This window comes from Gymnogyps californianus, chromosome 6 (genome assembly GCF_018139145.2).
Source record: "Gymnogyps californianus isolate 813 chromosome 6, ASM1813914v2, whole genome shotgun sequence".
In the NCBI taxonomy this organism is placed as follows: domain Eukaryota; kingdom Metazoa; phylum Chordata; class Aves; order Accipitriformes; family Cathartidae; genus Gymnogyps; species Gymnogyps californianus.
In genome coordinates, this window is record NC_059476.1 from 28,853,872 (window position 1) to 28,872,497 (window position 18,626).

An 18,626-nucleotide genomic window follows, 5' to 3' on the forward strand; every position below is an offset into this window, starting at 1 on the left:
AGGTTCTTGAGTAGTGCTTCCACTGATGCCTACAGAAGAGGGACAGCTGGGGCCACCTAACAATCGGGCTCTTGGTGACTTTGAGCAGGTGGCCAGAGCAGTGACAGGATGGCCTCCCTTCTTGATGGCATGGTTACAAACATCCCACACAAGTGTACATTGGGAAAATTTAAGAAACTGGGCTTCTGTTTGGTATTTTATTGGTCTCTCTACAGAATTTCAGAGTTTATTTTTACATTTACAATGACAAAAAAATTGAAGTTCGTTAATTTTAAAAAGAAATTCAATGTAGCTCTTACGTCTGCATCTGGAAACAGTTGATGACATTGTGTCAGCTTTGGAGAAGCTTTATAAAAATCTATAGTAGTGTACATGGTGTGTTATTGGCACTAGAATTAGGCTGAAGAGCTAACCTGATGCACAAAAGGGGACTTGGCTGTGTTATGGGACAACATATCAGATCTTTTATTCTTACATATGTGAGAATGATCCCTAAACTGATACACTCTCCATTCAGAATGAAAGCAAGAGAAAGAATAGTGTTGGGTTGTGAGATTTTGGGGGGGGGGGGGGGGCGGTGTTTGTGTTTTAAACTATGCCTGGTTATTCTCTGTTATTTTTTGTAGCCAACTTCTGTGTTCATTTCTATCAGTGTTGTCTCTGAACTTAAAACTGTGAGTCTGGACTATCTGGGAAAGGAATTTAGCTGTTGGGTGTGTCAGCTGTCACTGGGTTGTGTGAAAATTTTTGTTCTGGAAACATGAAGCAGCCCTCACTTACCGTACTTTGCATTTCGGAGAGATGAGGGATAAAAAACAAAAAATGGACTTTGATACTTTCATCCCTTCCCTGCATTCTTGTTTTGGGAGTTTAGAAGCCTGTCTGAAAGATGCCTGTACATGTAAGTAGCAGGGAGCCACAACTTAAGCCACGCTGCCCTGCCAATGACCTTCGCTCTGATAAGCTGGAACACATTCTTTTAAGGAAAGATACAATTTTGCTTCTCATACTAATTCTAGTGTTGGTCTCCTTGGTGGAAGTTTGTGTGATGAGGGACAGCGTTTATCCAGAGTGACTCTGACAAAGGCCGACTCAGAGTATCATTTCCCTATTGTTACACTGCAAGAAAAGTGTGACCTGTGCTTTTATTTGGTTGCTTTGATAATGTCTTATATGATGTTCAAAAAAGTGCTAAACTGGCAAGATGCAGGAAGATACATGGCCATAAAAGTGCGTCTTTTCCATTTTAGGCTTGCTGATGTCTCTCTGTAATCAGTAATGTCTGTACTAGACCCATGCAATGCTTTTCCAGACAATACTGGACTACAAGGTTTTAGGTTCCAGAAGTAACAGTAATTTGTTTCTATCTGCTGTATTTTTATTCAAATTTTTAAGTCACTTAACTGGAACTAGGTTCACTATTTTGGAAAACAAAATTGTTTTATTATAGTCAATCAAGATATGCTGGTGTTGTGGTTTAACCCCAGCTAGCAGCTAAGCACTATGCAGCCGCTCCCTCACTCCCCGCCCCGCTCCCAGTGGGATGGGGAGGAGAATCGGGGAAAAAAGGTAAAACTCATGGGTTCAGATAAGAACAGTTTAATAACTAAAGTAAAATATAATACTAACAATAATAATGAAGAAATATAATAGTAATGAAAAGGAATATAACAAAGATGCACCATGCAATTGCTCACCACCTGCTGACTGATGCCTGAGCAGCGATTCGCCCCTCCTGGCCAACTCCCCCCTGTTGATATACTGGGCATGACATTCCATGGTATGGAATACCCCTTTGGCTAGTTGGGGTCAGCTGTCCTGGCCATGCTCCCTCCCAGCTTCTTGCACACCTGCTTGCTGGCAGAGCATGGGAAACTGAGAAGTCCTTGGCTTAGGATAAGTGCTACTTAGCAACAACTAAAACATCAGTGTGTTATCAACATTATTCTCACACTAAATGCAAAACACAGCACTGTACCAGCTACTAAGAAGAAAATTAACTCTATCCCAGCTGAAACCAGGGCAGTTGGTTTACAATATATTGGTATCTAATTGTGGGGGTTTTTTGATACTTTTATTGCTTATGCTGGCATAGACAAGGAGTAACTGCAATTAAGAACCAAATTGAAGTGATAGGTCTGACAGCAGTATTGACCCCCATCTCCGTGCCTTTCTGTTTATAGCCACTCCCTATCCAATAAAGAAAGTTCCGGCTGAACTATGCCATACATTTCAGTTTAGCAGTAGGTCTCAGGGGTTAGGAATACTGTTTTGGATAGGAAATATTTCCTACTACTGTCATATGCCTTATCTAGATCAAGGATTTCTGTGATTTGTTGCACCTGTACTGCTATACACATACAGGCTAAATGATGTAACAGTGTAAAAACCTACACTCTCTCATAGGCAGTCCCCTGATCATGAAGATGATGGGTTGGAGAAGGAAATATAGCTATGAAGCTAGCTGGTTTGACAAAGAATGATTAAAAAATTCTTCCATAAGCTATGAGATTGAAAGTTAAGCTCCATTTATCCTACAAAAGTGACAGGTATTTGGAAGGAGAGGCAAAAAAAAAAAAAAATCCTTTCTGCGTTCAGAACAACGTAAGCTGACACAAAAGGGGCTTGTGCTTTACAAGAGAATAAGAAGCCAGATTCCTTTAGTGCCTAAAATTGTTGCTAAGAGATGAGCTGAATTGTATTAAAAAAAAAAAAACCAAACCAAGAGAGAGCGTGAGCGCACAAGACTAAAGAAGGAATTGTTACTCTCTGACCCAAGAATGCACTGATGTCTTCTCAAGGAGGAAAAAAATAAAAAAGAAAAATATTTTCTTTGTGCACTCACTGCTCATTCTGGAACTTCTTGTTTGTGAAACGTTTTCTTGAAACGTTTTCTTGCTTGGGCACAAGGGTTGCAGACTGGTACATTCCATTCCTAACCTCCCGAACTCCTCCGTCTCATGAGTATACATTTTTCTATGTGCTGAACAAGTCCCTGTACACAAACAAGCCTCAAAAGAGCAGTACACAAATGTAGGCCCTTATCTTTCCCATCCTCCCTTGCCTGTCTTGTGTTCTGCCAACATGGCAAATAGATTTTTTTGTTTTGCCTCTGTAACCAGCACAGAAAGATACTCTGTGTTTGCTTTCTCTCCCCCCCCCCCCCCTTTTTTTTTTTTTCCTATCTGGAAGGTTACTGTGATCTTTAGCTTAATGTCCACACAGGTGGGAATGCCTTCTAAGCATTGTGCTCAGATGGACTAATCAAAAAAAATTGGATAAGTACTGCAACTTACAGATAAGTCACTCTGAAACTAAGGTTATCTCTGCTAACATTACCAATAGCTTCTCTGGGTGCCAATTAATTGGTGATGCCTTGCTGCCTTTCTTGGCATGTGTAGCAAGAGATGTGAGACTGAGAGGTGTTTACACCTTTTTCTTGAACCTACAGTATTGGCTACTCTTCTGACAGGATACCAGCATAAATGGCTATCACTCTAACCCTCTGCGGCAACTTCCCTAAAAATAGAAATAAGCATGAAATTAAGTATGAACATGCAACTGAACTGAAATAGGAAAATTGGATTTGAAGATGACTCAAATACAGCTCCTTCTTTGTGTTGTTTTATCTACTCATTTTATAATTAATCCTTTCAGCTAAATTGGGTGATCTGATTTAACTAAAAGAATGTGTCCTGCTGTAGAGGAGATGAATTTGGTTTAATGCTGTTTTCCATCTCTCTCTCTCCTTGGAGTTCCCTTGATTGCTTCTGTTGTATCTCTCTCAGCTGTCAGCTTGCTGTCTATTTAAACTGCAGCCTCCCAGGGTGGGGTCCATGACTGCTTGGTTTGCAATGCTCCCTTGCACAGGGTATGAGAGAGCACCATGGAAACTAGCAGCATTCCAAAATAAGTTGTAGACCCCTTAAGTAATGCTCACTTCATGGAACCATTTTCAGAATAGCTGTGTTATAAATAGATCTTACGTTACAAGTTACAACAAGGGATGTGCCTTAGCATCTACTTAAAAAACTTAGCTCTAGTCCAGAAATCCAAGCAGCATGTAACTATATTCTAGTACCACGCAAAAGACAAGGAACCAACTCCTTGGAAGGCTTAACTACAGCAGTCCAAAGCTATTCCACTGGTATACCATATCAGCTCTACCCGCTGCTTTCTTCTGCGCATCTGTTCTACAATATGTATTTGGGGGCAGGGAGCAGAGATTTAATGTCTAACAATGGTTATGCCTCTGTGTCTTATAAAGGACTTGGTACTAAGCGTCTGTCAAAGGTAGTGCAATTGTATGTTAGCCATATTTAAATGCAAGGTTTAGGATTACTTTTGAACTGGAATGTTAAAACATCCTGGTTTTGCTTTTTTTTAATCTTCTTCTGACGATTGCTGGCAATTCTGCTGCTTATACCCACTGAACTCTCGTATGGGGAGTCCCTTCTTTGTGCATGGTGATTGCGAAGATGGGTGGTGTATATGTGGGAGCTTGGAGGGACTTTATCATGACTAATGTGAAACCACAGTAAAAAGTTCTATACAAATTAGACTGAGAAACATAGAACAAGATATAGCATGGCCAACTACTGCAAGCATTAAGTTCAACATACAAGTTAATAGTGATTGCAGGTTCCTGCCCCCTTGTTAGTCTTTACAAAGAGCTAGGATGCTTCTGCCATAGCTGCCACTTTTTCAGAGCTCAAATGGAATATATGCTATATAGCCTCTCTGATCTTTGGCACCTTGTTTAAATAACATCTTTCATTAATGGGTACAAGGGGTAATTTCAATGATAAAGTGATCTCTTAATAATATCCTAGGTTCAGAATCTTATTGCATGCCCTGGAGTTATAAGTAGTATTTACTTCAGGGGACTGCACTGAGGATGTTTAATCAGTTGCAAAATCATTTTCAGGCTCAGGAACATACATTATTACAGTGCTGGCCCATTAAAATGTCTTGAGAAAGAGCGCATTTTAATTAAAATCTATTTTTGTTTTTTTTCCGATGGCCTAACTAGGAGATGCATAGAAAATTAACGAAAAAAAATACTAGAGCCGATTCCAGGTTTGCTTCCCTAGGTAGGAGCTGGTTAGCAGTTAATCTTGGCTGCATTAGAGCTAAAGCAGCTTAGAGGGATTGAAAATTCTGTGGCTAATGCTGCTTTTAATTGGTTCTTAAGGCACCCATTTGAGTTCAACATGGCTTTATCTTTCTAACAAGTGTTCTCATTTAAAAACAGAAAGGAGAGTATCCCCATCAAGCAACATCTTTAGTGAATGAATATTGCAAGTAAAATATATGCATCTTTAGCCTACATCTTAATCTTCAATCAGGTGGAGGTAGAATTTCTTGAGGAAGCACCAATCCAGATACTAATGCAGGAAAACCATGGGAAGAAAAAAAAACCCCTTCAGTGGCTACTTACATCTGGATAATAGTCCATGGTAGGCACCAGGCGCTCTATCAAGGCCTCCAGTGATCCAGAAACAAGGTTCCCATCCTGATAAACAGGGTCCACACATCTCTCTCCCATATCTGGCTGCACTTGTCCACTACAACTGGAACCAAGCATGCTGGAAAATATTGGCGTCTGGGGCATAGTTTCCTGCAGAAGTGGCAAAAAAAAAAAAAAAGAGAGAGGGTTAAGCTTTCTTTCAGGATGTCTTATGTGTGGGTTTTACAGAGGCATACATTAAACACAATTACATATTTGACTGAACACAGCCTGGGCATTCGAGCTAAGTTCTGAATCCAAGCAGTCACACATCTGTAAGCTGGCTTTGGGTTTTGAAATGCACTTTAAACTATGTCACTAAGGCTGTAGATGCAAAGTTGTAAGAATTTTCTTCACTGTACTTGACTTTTCCTTTCTCCCCAGTCTTCCCCTGGCTCTTTATGCATAAAACTATACAGGGATGAAAATGCAAAATGCTTTCTGAATTTCAAAGATACTGAAGGAGTGCCTTACTGAACAAACAAACAAAAAATACTGTGCCTTAATGTCCCTCTTTTTACTCTTTTTGAAGTCAGATCTTTGGCCAAAATACTTGACTTGTGATGATAAATCCTTCACCACTTCTGTAGCTAGATGTAATCCAGGTCTTGACAGAAGTGCATCTCCTCCTGCACATAGATCTCACTGGAAACAGCGGGGGACATACCGTCTGAACAAAATTGCCTTTTTTTTTGGGTACATGAAACCATGAATGGGGTGGAACTGAATGCTCTGACATATACTGTAATATACAACTCTAATGTCTCTTTGGAGATTTTTGCTTGGGAAACAAACGTGCTGTCACAACACAAAAACCACACGAAGGTTTGGGGTTTCCACCTCCCTCCCCTTGGCCGCAAGCTGTATCAGTATACCATAGTTACCAACTGTGAGTAAACTGTGGGGTGTTTTTTTGTTTGTTTGTTTTAAACTGGCTACAGCTTAAATACATGCAGAAGGCAAAACAAAACATCCTGCTACTGTATGTAAAGGTTGAAAACACTACTCAGCATCAGTATCAAAACAGTTCCCCCTGGCTGCTGAAATAGTTAAGACTGTTTAGAAGGTAAAGTGAAAAGGCGGCAGCGTTAACTCGTTAACTCTTTAGCTGCTGTCTCACCGTCTGTGAAACAAACATGATACTGTCACACTCTGAAAAGCATTTATGTAGATAAAAAGGGTTAGGCCACTACCAGTACTTTTAAACTGGCAATTGTTTCTAACTGCACTTGTGTCTTAGACAAGTGTCTTTCTCTTTAGCAATTTTTCAAAAACTAGTTTAAGAACTGAAAACCTTAAATGCTATAAGGGGTTTTTGAAGTTTTTTTTTTAGGTAGCACTTGAAACAATTGCAGAGCAAAACTGTACTTTGTAGTCTTTTAATGCAAGGCACATTCTTCCTCTCAAACTCTCCAAAGTGATCGTTAATATTTACAACCTGGGATACAAAACATTTTTCTCTTTTTAAGCTCAGATGAATGCTAGATGTGTTAGTAAGGAAAAAAAAAAACAGTACTAACAATACTTGTTCATCAAGGTGACATTTACTTATATATCAGGCTGATAAGTAGAACTGTTTTGTGGCTTTAACCAGAAGACCTTTATATATTAATATGTGATACAGATATCAGGGAATTACACTACCCTTTAAGTTAAAATATAGCAGCTGTTTAATAGTGACCAGGGAGACTACTCTCAAGACTGGAGTTCAGTTTCAGAAGTTCAGGACATAGAGTCAAATAAAACAGAAAATGCAGGATTTAATGGCATATCAAAAGAAATGAAAAATGACTATTCTGCACAAACAGGCATTAAGGTTACTCAGTATTTCGCAGATTTATCTGTTAGGCCTAAGCTTTGCAGTACACAACAATCTGACAACTCACTGGAGCATATGATGAAGCAGCCAGCTTTGCTATGCATACTATGTAACTCACCAGTAATTTTTTTTTTTTTCCCTTTTAAGGTCCATAGCAATAGAGCTGAAAGCTATTTCTTAGGCTGGACAGGCTGTGGTGGGCACTTCTGGCTAATAATATGAAGTTGCACAGGGTTTTAAGGGAAGTTAACCACCAAATAAGCACCCACTGAAAAGATGCTTTAGGAGGAAACGTACCCCGGGTTTGCCATAAAGTGCTTTAAACTCCTTTAAGACGTTCATTGTTGCATTAGTTTTGTTTTTGAAGACCCTTTTCGGGAGCAGCCTGTAACGATCTTCGCCGAATTGCAAAGGCCGGGAGCCGAGCCCTGGCTCTCCCCGCGGGGCTGGCTGCCGCCGCCAGCCCCCCTTTCCTGCGGTGCCAGCTCCAGCCTCCCCAGCACTGCCAGGGGACCCGCTGCGGCGGGGGGGCAGTTCACACCTCTGTGAACAGCCACAGCGCGCTCAGCCCCTGTAACCCACTGATTCTTTGGAACTCGCAGTACTCTCCACACGCACAAGCCCCCGGCTCCTCGGGGGGCGGGCGGCGGCGGGGAGCCTTGCGGGGGCCGCAGCCGGCGCCCTGAGGCAGCACCTGCCGCCCCCGGCGCCCTCCCGCCGGCGGCGGTCAGCCATGCCCGGGGCCCCGGACGGCTCCCGGCCGCAGCACTCCCGCTCCGCCGCTGGTCGCCGCGGGAGACGCTCGCTGGCGTCCGCGGCGGGGAGGGCTCCAGCTGCGGCGTGCGGAGCGCTGGCTCCGCCGCAGGGGAAGTTCTGAGGCAAACCCACCCGTTCCTTTGACCGTTATGGGGTTTTTCCCCCTCGGTCCCACGCAGCCGCCACCCCGGGGCTCTGCCCTGCCGCGCACTGTGTCGTCCCCTCGTCCCCCCCCCCCGGTGCCCGCACATGGCGGGGGTGGGTCGCGACGGCAGCGACCGATCCGACGCGCTTACCCTCATTTTCCTGGGCGACGTGTACATACGCGTGGGCCGGGGCGGCAGCGCCGGCGGCCCCGCGGCTGACAGCTCTGCCCGCCCGTGGCGGAGCTGCCGCCCGCCCGGCGCGGCCGGCCCGGCCCGCCCCGCTCCCGCCGCCCGTGACGTCAGGGCCCAGCGCGGCGCCCTGTTGGCTGAGCGCGAGCGGTTCAAACGGAGCCGCGTCAACGGCGCGGGGGCGTGGGTGTGGGGAGGGGGCGCGCGCCGTGCCTGTCCCTGCGCCCGCGGGGGCGGCCAGGCCGGGCCGCGGCCGCCTGTGCCCCACGAGGGGTTGTCATCTCGTTCCTCTCAGCAGGGGTTGGGCTTACGCTGGTCTGACTGCTGGTGTTTGTCTCAAAGGCGCTTATTTTTTTTAAACATTTGGTCTTTCTGTTGGGTTTTTTGTTTTTGGTTTTTTTTTCCTGTTTGGTTGGGTTTTGGTTTTGGGTTCCCCCGCCTAGAAAAACGTTCTTAAGAGACCAGACCGCAAGTTTTTTATACCCTCAAGCACTGTGTGGGTTTCTGGAAGCTCCTTGCCTGCGTGTGCTTCCCCACCTATGGCAGGGAAACCTCCCCGATGCGGCGAGGGACTGCACGGTCCCCGTCCACTGGTGGCTGCTGCCGTGCGTGGCGAAGCACAGCGCGAAGCAGGCAGCTGGCGAGCCCGGCTCCGAGCGCCTCGCGAGGGCCGCGCTCCTCACGCGGCGCGGCCTTGTGCGAGGCGGCGCGGGAGACGTGGCCCAAGAGACTTGGGGCGCGATTCTCCCTGCTAAGCTGTTTACGCCGGCACGCGTGGCAGCACCCACCATAATTACTGCGGCACTGAGGGATGCCGCCCAACCCTCCCTGCTAATAATTGTTTTTATTCTTCTTTCAGCCAGAGTTGTTTTTCTTTTCAAATTGTCTGAGCCAGTCATCTGATAGTTCTGGGCCGGTCATAGATTGTAGGGCTGGCGCTGGACCAGCCCCCGTTGTTTCACACGCAGGCTTGGGTGTGTATCTAGAATCTGATCTCCCGTGGAAACGCTCGGTAGGTACGTCCAGCTGCCCCACAAACTGCCTCACCTATACCCAGGAGCAACTGAGGGTTGCCATCTTTGCAGCCTTCCCCCACATCAACATATTTTTCCCATCCTGTTTCTTGTTCTACTTGAATTGAGATGTTTTAGTACTTGCCCTGTTGTCTCTAGGCATTCATTAATTTTATTTTTATTATCAAACTCATTTATTTAATGGCTCTGCATATGTAACAGAAGGCTTCACTGGTTTCCATGGTGATTAATGTGGGAAAAGCCTTTTTGGAAGTAAGCATGCCAGTCTAGGTAGGTGGGCAGCGCAAATGAATTTGGGAACGTGCGCATACTCAAGAGTATAAGCAATACATTCGTTTCACCATTTGAGGACAAGCACTGTCATCCATTCTAAACACAATAATTTTAAAAAGATTTGTAGCTACTTATCATCTTTACAGCTTGCCTACTAAGTTCCTTCTTGGTTTCCAAATCTGCTATAGAGTTTATTTTCCTCATTTAAAATGAGCTTTTTCTCTTAAACGACAACTTGAAATGTCAGTCCTTTTCCTCCCTGCCAAGTCTGCTTTGCTCTTAGTCTCACTCCCGTATCTTAGCTGTACTCCACAACTTCTAGAGCATGCAGATGTTGTAGCAGATCTGATAACTGTTTACTCTGAGGCATTCCTCAGTTGCAGCACGCTGCCTGTCTTGGACACCAAGGAAGTCCCAGGCAGCATGAGCTGTGAATCCAGCGGACCGACCTGCTGCAGTACCACATTAGGATGTTAGCGTATAACGCTAGAGGAGGGCGAGGGACAAGTTTTGTCAAGTCTTATTCAAACATCTTTAAGATCTTTATAAAAGGTTATCGAAAGCAGAAGGTAGGAGGAATCCATAGGCTAACACTGTATAATAAATATGATATTTCTTTCTGAAGGCTTTGAACACCTTTTAATAACTCATCTAATATTTACAGCTAAGAACAACACTAGCAAGCCTGCAAATAAGTACGCATGAAAAACAAGTATCAGATCTCATTCTGTTTCTGTGCTAATCTGGTTTCCCACCTTACTCAAACATTTGCTGAGACTTGTAAAAGTATACATCCATTAATGTTAGTAAAACATACATAGTTAATTGAGCTCTAGTCACAGGTTCAATCTGTTGTAAAAACAATCCCTAATCTTTTTGTTTGTTTGGGTTTTGGGGTTTTTTTGATATCAAACATTAGATCTATCCTGTCATTGGAACTAAGAAATGTAGAAATTTAGAAGTTCTAATAGAATTAAGGAAAACTATACTAGCTATGCATGCTCTCTCTTCTCTTGAGAGTCATGTATCTGTACTCTGGGCTATAGGCAAAGGCCTGTTATACCACCACACAATAAGTGCCATGAAGAGCGCCCAGGGTTTCTACCAAGGTTTGGAATAGCTGATGGACCATACTTCTTCCCCAGAGTACAGATTGCATAGGAGCTGATTCTGGCCATAGTTGGCTAAAATCCAAAGTAATATATGTAGAGACAAATGGCTGAGACTTATCCTGTTCTCTGCAGTTCCTTATATTGTGCTTATTGGCACCATATCAAAGTGTTTTTCCATACTCCTCCATTCTGCAGTCCAGCAGATTCTGTTTGGATTTTTTTGTATGTATACATAAAGGGGTGTTTGTATGAGTGTATATTTCTTGTTTATATACATACCTATGCATGCATATATAAACGTTGGGGTGTGTGTTAGAGAATGCAAGTTGAGGGAAATGTATTTTTTTCCTTTTCTAGCATACTTGATACTTAGTTTTGGGTGTACTGTATTGTGTAGTCTTGCAATGTTGTTGGAAAGGTAGTTTTTATAAATCAGATAAGCTGAAGACCTAAATTCAGCTCGTATAGCATATAACAGATTTATCGTGTTATCTTTTTATTTCCGTTTCTCTTTCTGTAAAGTGTGGATGGTGACCTTTAGCTATCTATATTCTGAATGTTGAAATCTGTCGATACAGAAACTCTCTAAGGTCTAATTGTTTTTGTAGTTATGTAAGTTCTGTTCCTCAACAAATTGCTTGCATTTTGAAGATGTTTTCATCAGGCATTGCCTCATGTTACTGGTGGGTGGACCCTAGAGCAAGTTTAATCAGCAGAGCCTGTACTTGTTCTGTAGCTTGTTTTTGAGGCAACACTGCTGTGGTTCAATCCAGCTGGTTAGAGAGGTGTCTCACTGCGCAGTGAGTCAGCAGCAGTCACGCCATGACTGTCTCAACCTTGAAGGTTGCTTCAGCCTCTCTTATACTGCCTAACATCAGTATAACGTGTTCTATTATCTTATGATTAATGAACTGGATAGGCATTTGCAGTATTTGGGTTCTATTCCTACGTGTGCTACAGACTTGCTGGACAAATTGTTTAATCCCACTGTGCCTCAGTATTCATCTGCGAGATGTTGATAAGGATGTTTGCACACTGTTGCACTTACTTTGTATGTTTTTATAGTTGGACTGTAAGTTTTTGCTTTACTGTGTTCAAATACAGTTTCCTAGTACAGTTACATCTCTTAAGTGGAAAGTTGCTGGTCAATAACTTGCTAAAATTAAGGAATATTAGCAAAGAACAATGGGTGAAAGTGAAGGAGAATTCAATTTGAGAGTGAAGATTATAAAGTTAGGTGTGAGAGTCAGGGAAGAAGAAACTTGAGGGTTTTCCCCTGGTCTTAGAATTTTGGAAACAACTTGAATGTGCCTGTGTGTCTATTTAAAACGTAATTGTACTTAAGAAAAGCAAGTAAATACAAATGTCATTAATGCTGATCTGAGGCTATAACCTCAAGTATAAAGGGACTCTCCTAGAAATGCTGTCTTTGGAGCTTTCATTGTCAAGCTAGTCAAGTCACTTGTTGGTCACCTTCCACACAGATCTACTTGTTATTAACATTTGGTTTCATTTAACAGAGTATGTCAACATGATTTAAAGCCCCAGCATCTGCAATGAAGGAAGTAAAGAGGGACAAAAACAGAGGAGTCTGCACAGAAAGCAGACTTAATTGCGTATGGCATTCTTCATAGCGTTGATTAAATAACAAAATGGGATCAAGTCTTCATCTGTCCATTCCCACCCTTTTATGCACACAGTAGGATGAATGTAGCACGTCGCTTTGGTCTTTGAAGCATGACTGAGTTTAGTGCATAGCCTTGTTTCTTACTCTGAGGTTGAGTCTGAACTGTTACCCAGAGATCTACAGGCCTTGAAAGCGGCCAGGGTATAGAGGGTCACTGTGTTTGCATGTTACATTCTGTTCCAGTAGGACATTATACCCACAGAGCAGTATGATTCCAGAAAAGGTTTTGTATGCCCATCACCTTTACAAGTATAGTTGTAGCAGTATATTCTGGTTCTTGCATTTTGGAATGCTTTAAGGCATAGAGCCTAATATTGTCATTTGGAACATGAAAAAGAATGGTGAATTAAAAATGCACATTATATTCATGTTTTTTATTGATTGATGGCCTTGATTATAGACTGAACCATTTTATCTGGACCTGAAATAAGGAATTTGTCCTGGAAATGCCATTAAACACCACAAGCAGTAACAACAGTAGCCTCAGATGGGGCTTTTGCATGGACACAAGCTAGTATGGACCGTTTGTAAGAATTTATAATTTAGGGAGTAGAATGTAGGTAGAGATTCAAAGCCTCGGGCAAATGTCTTTAGGGAACATCAGGTTTTTGGTCTTATTTGTAGGGCTGCACAGATGTTCAATATTTCCTTGTTGCATACAAATTTTAAGATTTGAAAGCTGTTCTCAAACCACTTTTAGATGAATTTGAAGATTTCTAAATTTCAGAGATTCATGCTGCAGAATAACTTGATGGCACATTAATAACTTGGCAGCAGATGGGAGTGGGAGAAAAGAGTTTCAAGTCATGGTTCTGAACTGTGCAAAGCTTTTTAAGCTTGAGACTTGAAGTGAGGTTGAATGCTCTAACCATCAGTCTGTGGTTATTGACCATGCCTTTGTCTCTCTCTCTGACCTGGGACAAAATGAATCTTTCCACGTAGTAGTTTTGTCAGAGCTAATGAATGTTGTAGTTTGAAAATAGCATTTTCCATTTTTAAAATGTTCTGCTGAAGAGGTCTTGACCAGCTCTACCCCTGAGATATCCAGCAATTTTCAGAGCAAACCAAGCTGAAAATATAAGAACAACTTAAGATGTGGTTCGTCACTATGTCTGTTTTCAGTTCTACCTGAAAGGGAAAACTAGTTGTGAAAATTCAGTTATGTCTGTGGAGCAAGCTATGTTTTCACTGGTATAAGGTCAGCCCTGTGACACCATTGAGAATGGTCAGCAGTTTGCTGAGCAGTGTGAAACTGATTTTTCACTGATGCTCAGTACTGTAGCTCCCCCTTGGATTGAAAGGAGAGCTCTTCCCCAGGATTTAGAGGGGACATGGTGCTAATTCCCAGGTTTTTGTGCCTCTGCCAAAATAGGAGATTTAACATAATCTGACACAAGTTGTCTATGATACTGGTGTGTGGCTGTTAATTAGTGACTCAGATATTAATGGTTATTTTGGCACAGCTGCCTGAAGTTCACTAGTAGTCAGTTTGGTTCCTGATTTTCATAGATGCTCCAGTCATACGATTCTGTAGTTTTTAGGAATTATCTTGCCTGCTAATTGAGACTCACGGTACATCCAGTTGGGAAACGATACTGTAATATATCATGGATGTCCTTATTATATTCTTGATTGGTGTGGATGAATCAGCTTTGGTTAAAAAAGAAAAAGCAAATAAAAAGGGGTGATACTCCTCCTTTGAATCAATGATGTAGCAAGAGAAACATCCTACAGGGATCTGAGGACCTCAGGTCATTTAAATGCATAGGAGAGCTAGTCAGAGAGTGAATGAAAGGAAAAGATCTCAGAAAAAGATAGTTGGCTTAGCCTGCTCTGCTTAAAGGAGCTGCTACAACTTGTCATGCATAAATGACAATTTAGGCAATCAGGGTGTAGTTGAACAGCTGCTTCTACTATAGTTGTAGATTTGTTCCATTCTTATTCATGTTATATGTTTTCTGGAGATGATGGAGTCTGCTCAATGTTTCTTATGTCTTGTTTTCCAAGAAAGGGCAGAAAAAGCATAAAAAAGCTGGTTTTAATGTTTGTGATTTGGTCTGATTTTGACTATAACGTGGAATAACAGAGGTATGTTAACGTAATATGCACTCTTTTTATTAATTTTATTTAGGGTCTTTTAAAGCTGAATATTTAAAAGCAACTGATATTCTGTTTTAAATTGGGTTCAAGCTTGGGTTCAAGATGAAGGAATTCTGGTCTTATCCTAGCTAGTGTGTCCTTCACTTGCATATTCATGCTTGCTGCGACACCAGCTATTCCAAGAATGTGCCACCGTGCAGAAAGTGAAAATCAATTATGCCAAGAAGGGAGCATGTACATACATCAGCAATTTGGTGCCCAGGGGAAGAAAAATCTGCATGTCTGCTGATGTCAATCTTCTTGATATGATATTTTTGTGAATGCACGTGGGTTGCTATTTCTTTTAACCAGCTCAACAAAAAAGAAGTTTATTTTTAGTGTTACAAGCTTCAGGGCATCATAATTAGCAGATCAAAATTGCCAGGCTGACTAGTCAACCTTCTGTTTGCTTTAGCAGAAACTGACAGCAACATTGTTAGCATTCCCACAGGTATTTTGGAAGATTCATTAAGGTCAGTGATGGCATCAATTCCTCCCCCCCCCCCCAGTCCCCACCCCGTTTTCAATCTCTTTGGTTTTACGAATTTTATTTTACAGCTGATGGTGAAAAATGCTGGGATGATGAGCTCATTTGCAGTAACTCACTTGCAGCTGTACTAGTATACGAACAAATTTCTATTAAACATGTGATGTATCTGTCTTACCTGAATTACTGCAAGTAATTCAGTTCCTGTACACATCTATTGCTTGGATTCTTTTTGCTGACACAGCCAAGAGTTTCAGCAGCAATTATTAGGGAAGTTTTAGGGTGGGCTAAAATCAACTCAGTTTACAGGGCAGTTAACAGCTGTTGATTTAATTCTGATGACTTTATTTGGAATAGAATCAAGGTATGATAATAGTAACAGTATCTTGAGCAAAAGATACGGAGAAATATTGAGAAAATAAACTTAAATATGCTTTAATTTTAGCAAGAAGTTGTAATCAAATTAAGTATTCAAAAATTAATTTATTTTTAAGAAAGCATTTTGATGAATAACAAGAGCTAGCGAACAGATGGGTGAGCCCCCAAGCCTACTTAGAAATGTGTAGAAACAACTATGTTTCAGCATAGTTTGAGCCACTTGGGAAGGACTTGCACTGTCATATCTCAAACATAGTGAATAAACAAATGTATATTGAGGTGATGCTGAGTAGTACAGAATATAGGATATTGTCTCATATATGTGTATATTTATCCTATCTTATATATCCTAGGACACAGCCTCAGACTATCCAAGCATAAACTAGTGAACATGGAACACTAAAATATGATGACACTATATGGTCAGATTTGCACTGGGTTAAGCTGAGGACTAATCTGCAAGTGAACAACCCCCCTGCTATAGATGTATAAATGTTGACAGAAAAAAAAAAAAATTCAGTGAGCTACCTGTATGTTAGTGAAATTAACTGAACAGTTACTTAGTCTTCTGTTTTGCTAAAGCATCTTGACATAAATTAGTCAAAGAATTAACATGACTGAGCTACTTTGGCCCAAACCTTTATGACAATATCTGTACCAGGAAATAAACGTAAGTGAAATACAAATAAAAAAGATTTAGTGTCTTCCTGGAGCTCTTATTTTCCCTGTGCTCTGTATTGATCAAGTCGCAATTCAAATAACTGATGATGAAAAAACAATGTGTGCCTTGAACCTGTTTGGCTTTGCCATTTAGGACTAGCACTCATCTGAAAGCTAGCTATATCGCAGGATACCAAGTTTCAATAATTTCCATTTGAATATTTTTTTTTTTGGAACACTTAGTTATTTTGATGTCAGTAGGATAGTAATTATTGAATTTGTCACCCTTTTCTCTGCCTTTTTCAAGTTCATTGCGCCAATATGAAAGATCATTTAGGGAGGTTGTTTTATTATTTTACTTAAATGTTACAATTTATATTCTTCCCCCCCCTTCTCACCAGAAGAAGAATCAAACAGTATAAAATAAATACAGTGAATTCAAGAGCCCTGTATGTTCTGATGTGTCTGGGTTTCAACCTTACTGCTGCTGTTTGCCTCGCTCCAGTGGCATGAAACAGATGTCACGTCAGCTAGCAGCTTCAAAGGGGATTCCCCAGGCACGAACATGTGGGAAACTTAAAGCTGATGTTGTTTCCCCGGGGGAAGCTTGTTCCTTCTGATGCTCGCCTGTGTTCCCCATTAGACTAGGTTCTTGGGTCTGCAAAAGCTGTGCATACAATGGGCAGAGCCTGTTTTACTCTTAGCTCAGGTTTGGAGGCTTTTTTTAAACTTCTCTGTGTTTGCCTTTTTTTTTTTTTTTTTTTTTAATATTTTCACTTGTGTGGGGATGCCAAAGCTCCCTAAAATAAATAGTCATGTTAGTGAACGATTTTTGGAACTAGAGCTCAGAGGTCTGTAATCTCTGTAGAATTCCCAGAGTGCTCCCATGGCTGATGTTATTTTCCCTGTATTTCCTGCTTTCCTAACTACCTTTTTTCTCCAGGGCTAGTCAAGATCAAAATGGGTCCAGATTGTAGGTATATCTGAGGAGAGAAGCTATAGCGAGATATAGGCTGGGTTTGTGAAACAGATAGCCATCTGTAAGAAATGGCTGCAATAAAAATAAAATAATTACTAAGTGGTGTTCAGAGAGTGGCCTCCACTTGTTCAGGAAAATACATTCAACTCCGTTATTTAGTTTTCTCTCTGTAAACTTTCTAAATAAACTGGCATTACTATACATGCAAAAATCTTATGTAAAGCTCATGCTCATATATATACACACACATATATTACGTAAGAATTAAAACGTGTAACCAAAAAAAAAAAAAAAAAATTTCAATTACTTTGGATAGCAAGAGTGAAAGTGATTTCCCCCCTCCCCTTCCCCATTCCGCCCTGGTGCTTGTATGTGTCCTGAACTGATACGCAGTTACCTACTGTCTGAGCGAGATTTGAGCTGGTGGTTCAAAAGTAAAAGCTTTCCATGTCATGGCAGATTTCCTGGGCAGTCTATTCATAATGCCCTTAACTTCCCTAATTATATGGGAGTTTTGATCAGGTAGTACTCTTACATTTCTGTAAGATCTATATGCAGGAAAATAACTTCAAAGTGCCTTGCCTTCAAATGCAGCCATTTAATAGTAATGACTTAACAGTGTTGCAATACTGATTGATAATTTGAGAACGTTCACTGAAAATCGGATTTTTTTTTTTGCTTGTGTAGGAGACTAATTCCTTACAGGCATTTTATAATTTCCTCTTTCCTCATTAGCAGCTCCCACAGAACATGTGCATGGCAAAGATGAGCTAGAAATCCTAAATTTACAAGACATCCCACTGGGAGTTAGTTGTGCTATAGATTTAACTAAGAGGAAATCAGGCAGCCTAAGCCTGAAGTAAAAAATACAGCCTGGTTCACATGACGTGTTGCAAATGCATGAAGTTACTTAAATAACTATCTTTCCAAATTCATTAATGAAGTCTAGCTTAATTTTAATCAGTGAGATTTAAAAATGCTTTATTGTGTGTTTTCAACGTAAATGTTTTATAGACGTGCATTAATCAGGAGAGTTCTCTACCTAACTGGAGACATTGGCATTTTATGTTGTTCCAAGAATGATTATGAGCATAATATTAAACATTAGAGACAAAATTCTCCTATGATTACACACCAGCCTGCATCACATCACTGAGATAAGTAGGCTGAGGAATTGCTTGTCATGTTCTACTTTGTGCAAGACCAGTCCAGAAAAGGGGAAAAATCACATTGTTCCTACTTCCGTGTTTCTTATTGGATCTGCTGTTTCACTGGCATAAAAATTGGGTGATGCAGAAGAAATTTGAGATTATAGAGGCATTCAAGTGTTGGCATTTTAAACGTCTCTCTTGTAAGTTGAGCACAGTCCTGCTGTATGCCCTTGGTAGATGAAGTCAAACGCCTACCCCGTCTCACACCTACATCTATTGAAGTAAAGAAGGGTTTGTTCAAGTTGGA

The 18,626-nt window shown here is 41.4% G+C and overlaps 1 protein-coding gene and 1 long non-coding RNA gene across 5 annotated transcripts in view; one reads left to right on the forward strand and one right to left on the reverse strand.

Annotated features, from left to right (window-relative positions):
- The window catches only part of RASGEF1A (RasGEF domain family member 1A), a 28,847-nt gene extending 20,410 nt beyond the window's left edge, over positions 1-8,437 (reverse strand). The window contains exons 1-2 of the mRNA XM_050898798.1: positions 8,381-8,437; positions 5,441-5,620 (exon numbers count right to left, since the gene is read on the reverse strand). Of these exons, the coding sequence (XP_050754755.1) occupies positions 5,441-5,620; positions 8,381-8,407 (207 nt within the window). The 5' untranslated portion in view covers positions 8,408-8,437. The remainder of the gene's footprint in view (positions 1-5,440; positions 5,621-8,380) is intronic.
- LOC127017617 (uncharacterized) overlaps positions 1-18,626 on the forward strand; it is a 301,556-nt gene that overhangs the window by 25,039 nt on the left and 257,891 nt on the right. The gene's annotated exons all lie outside the window — the stretch shown is intronic.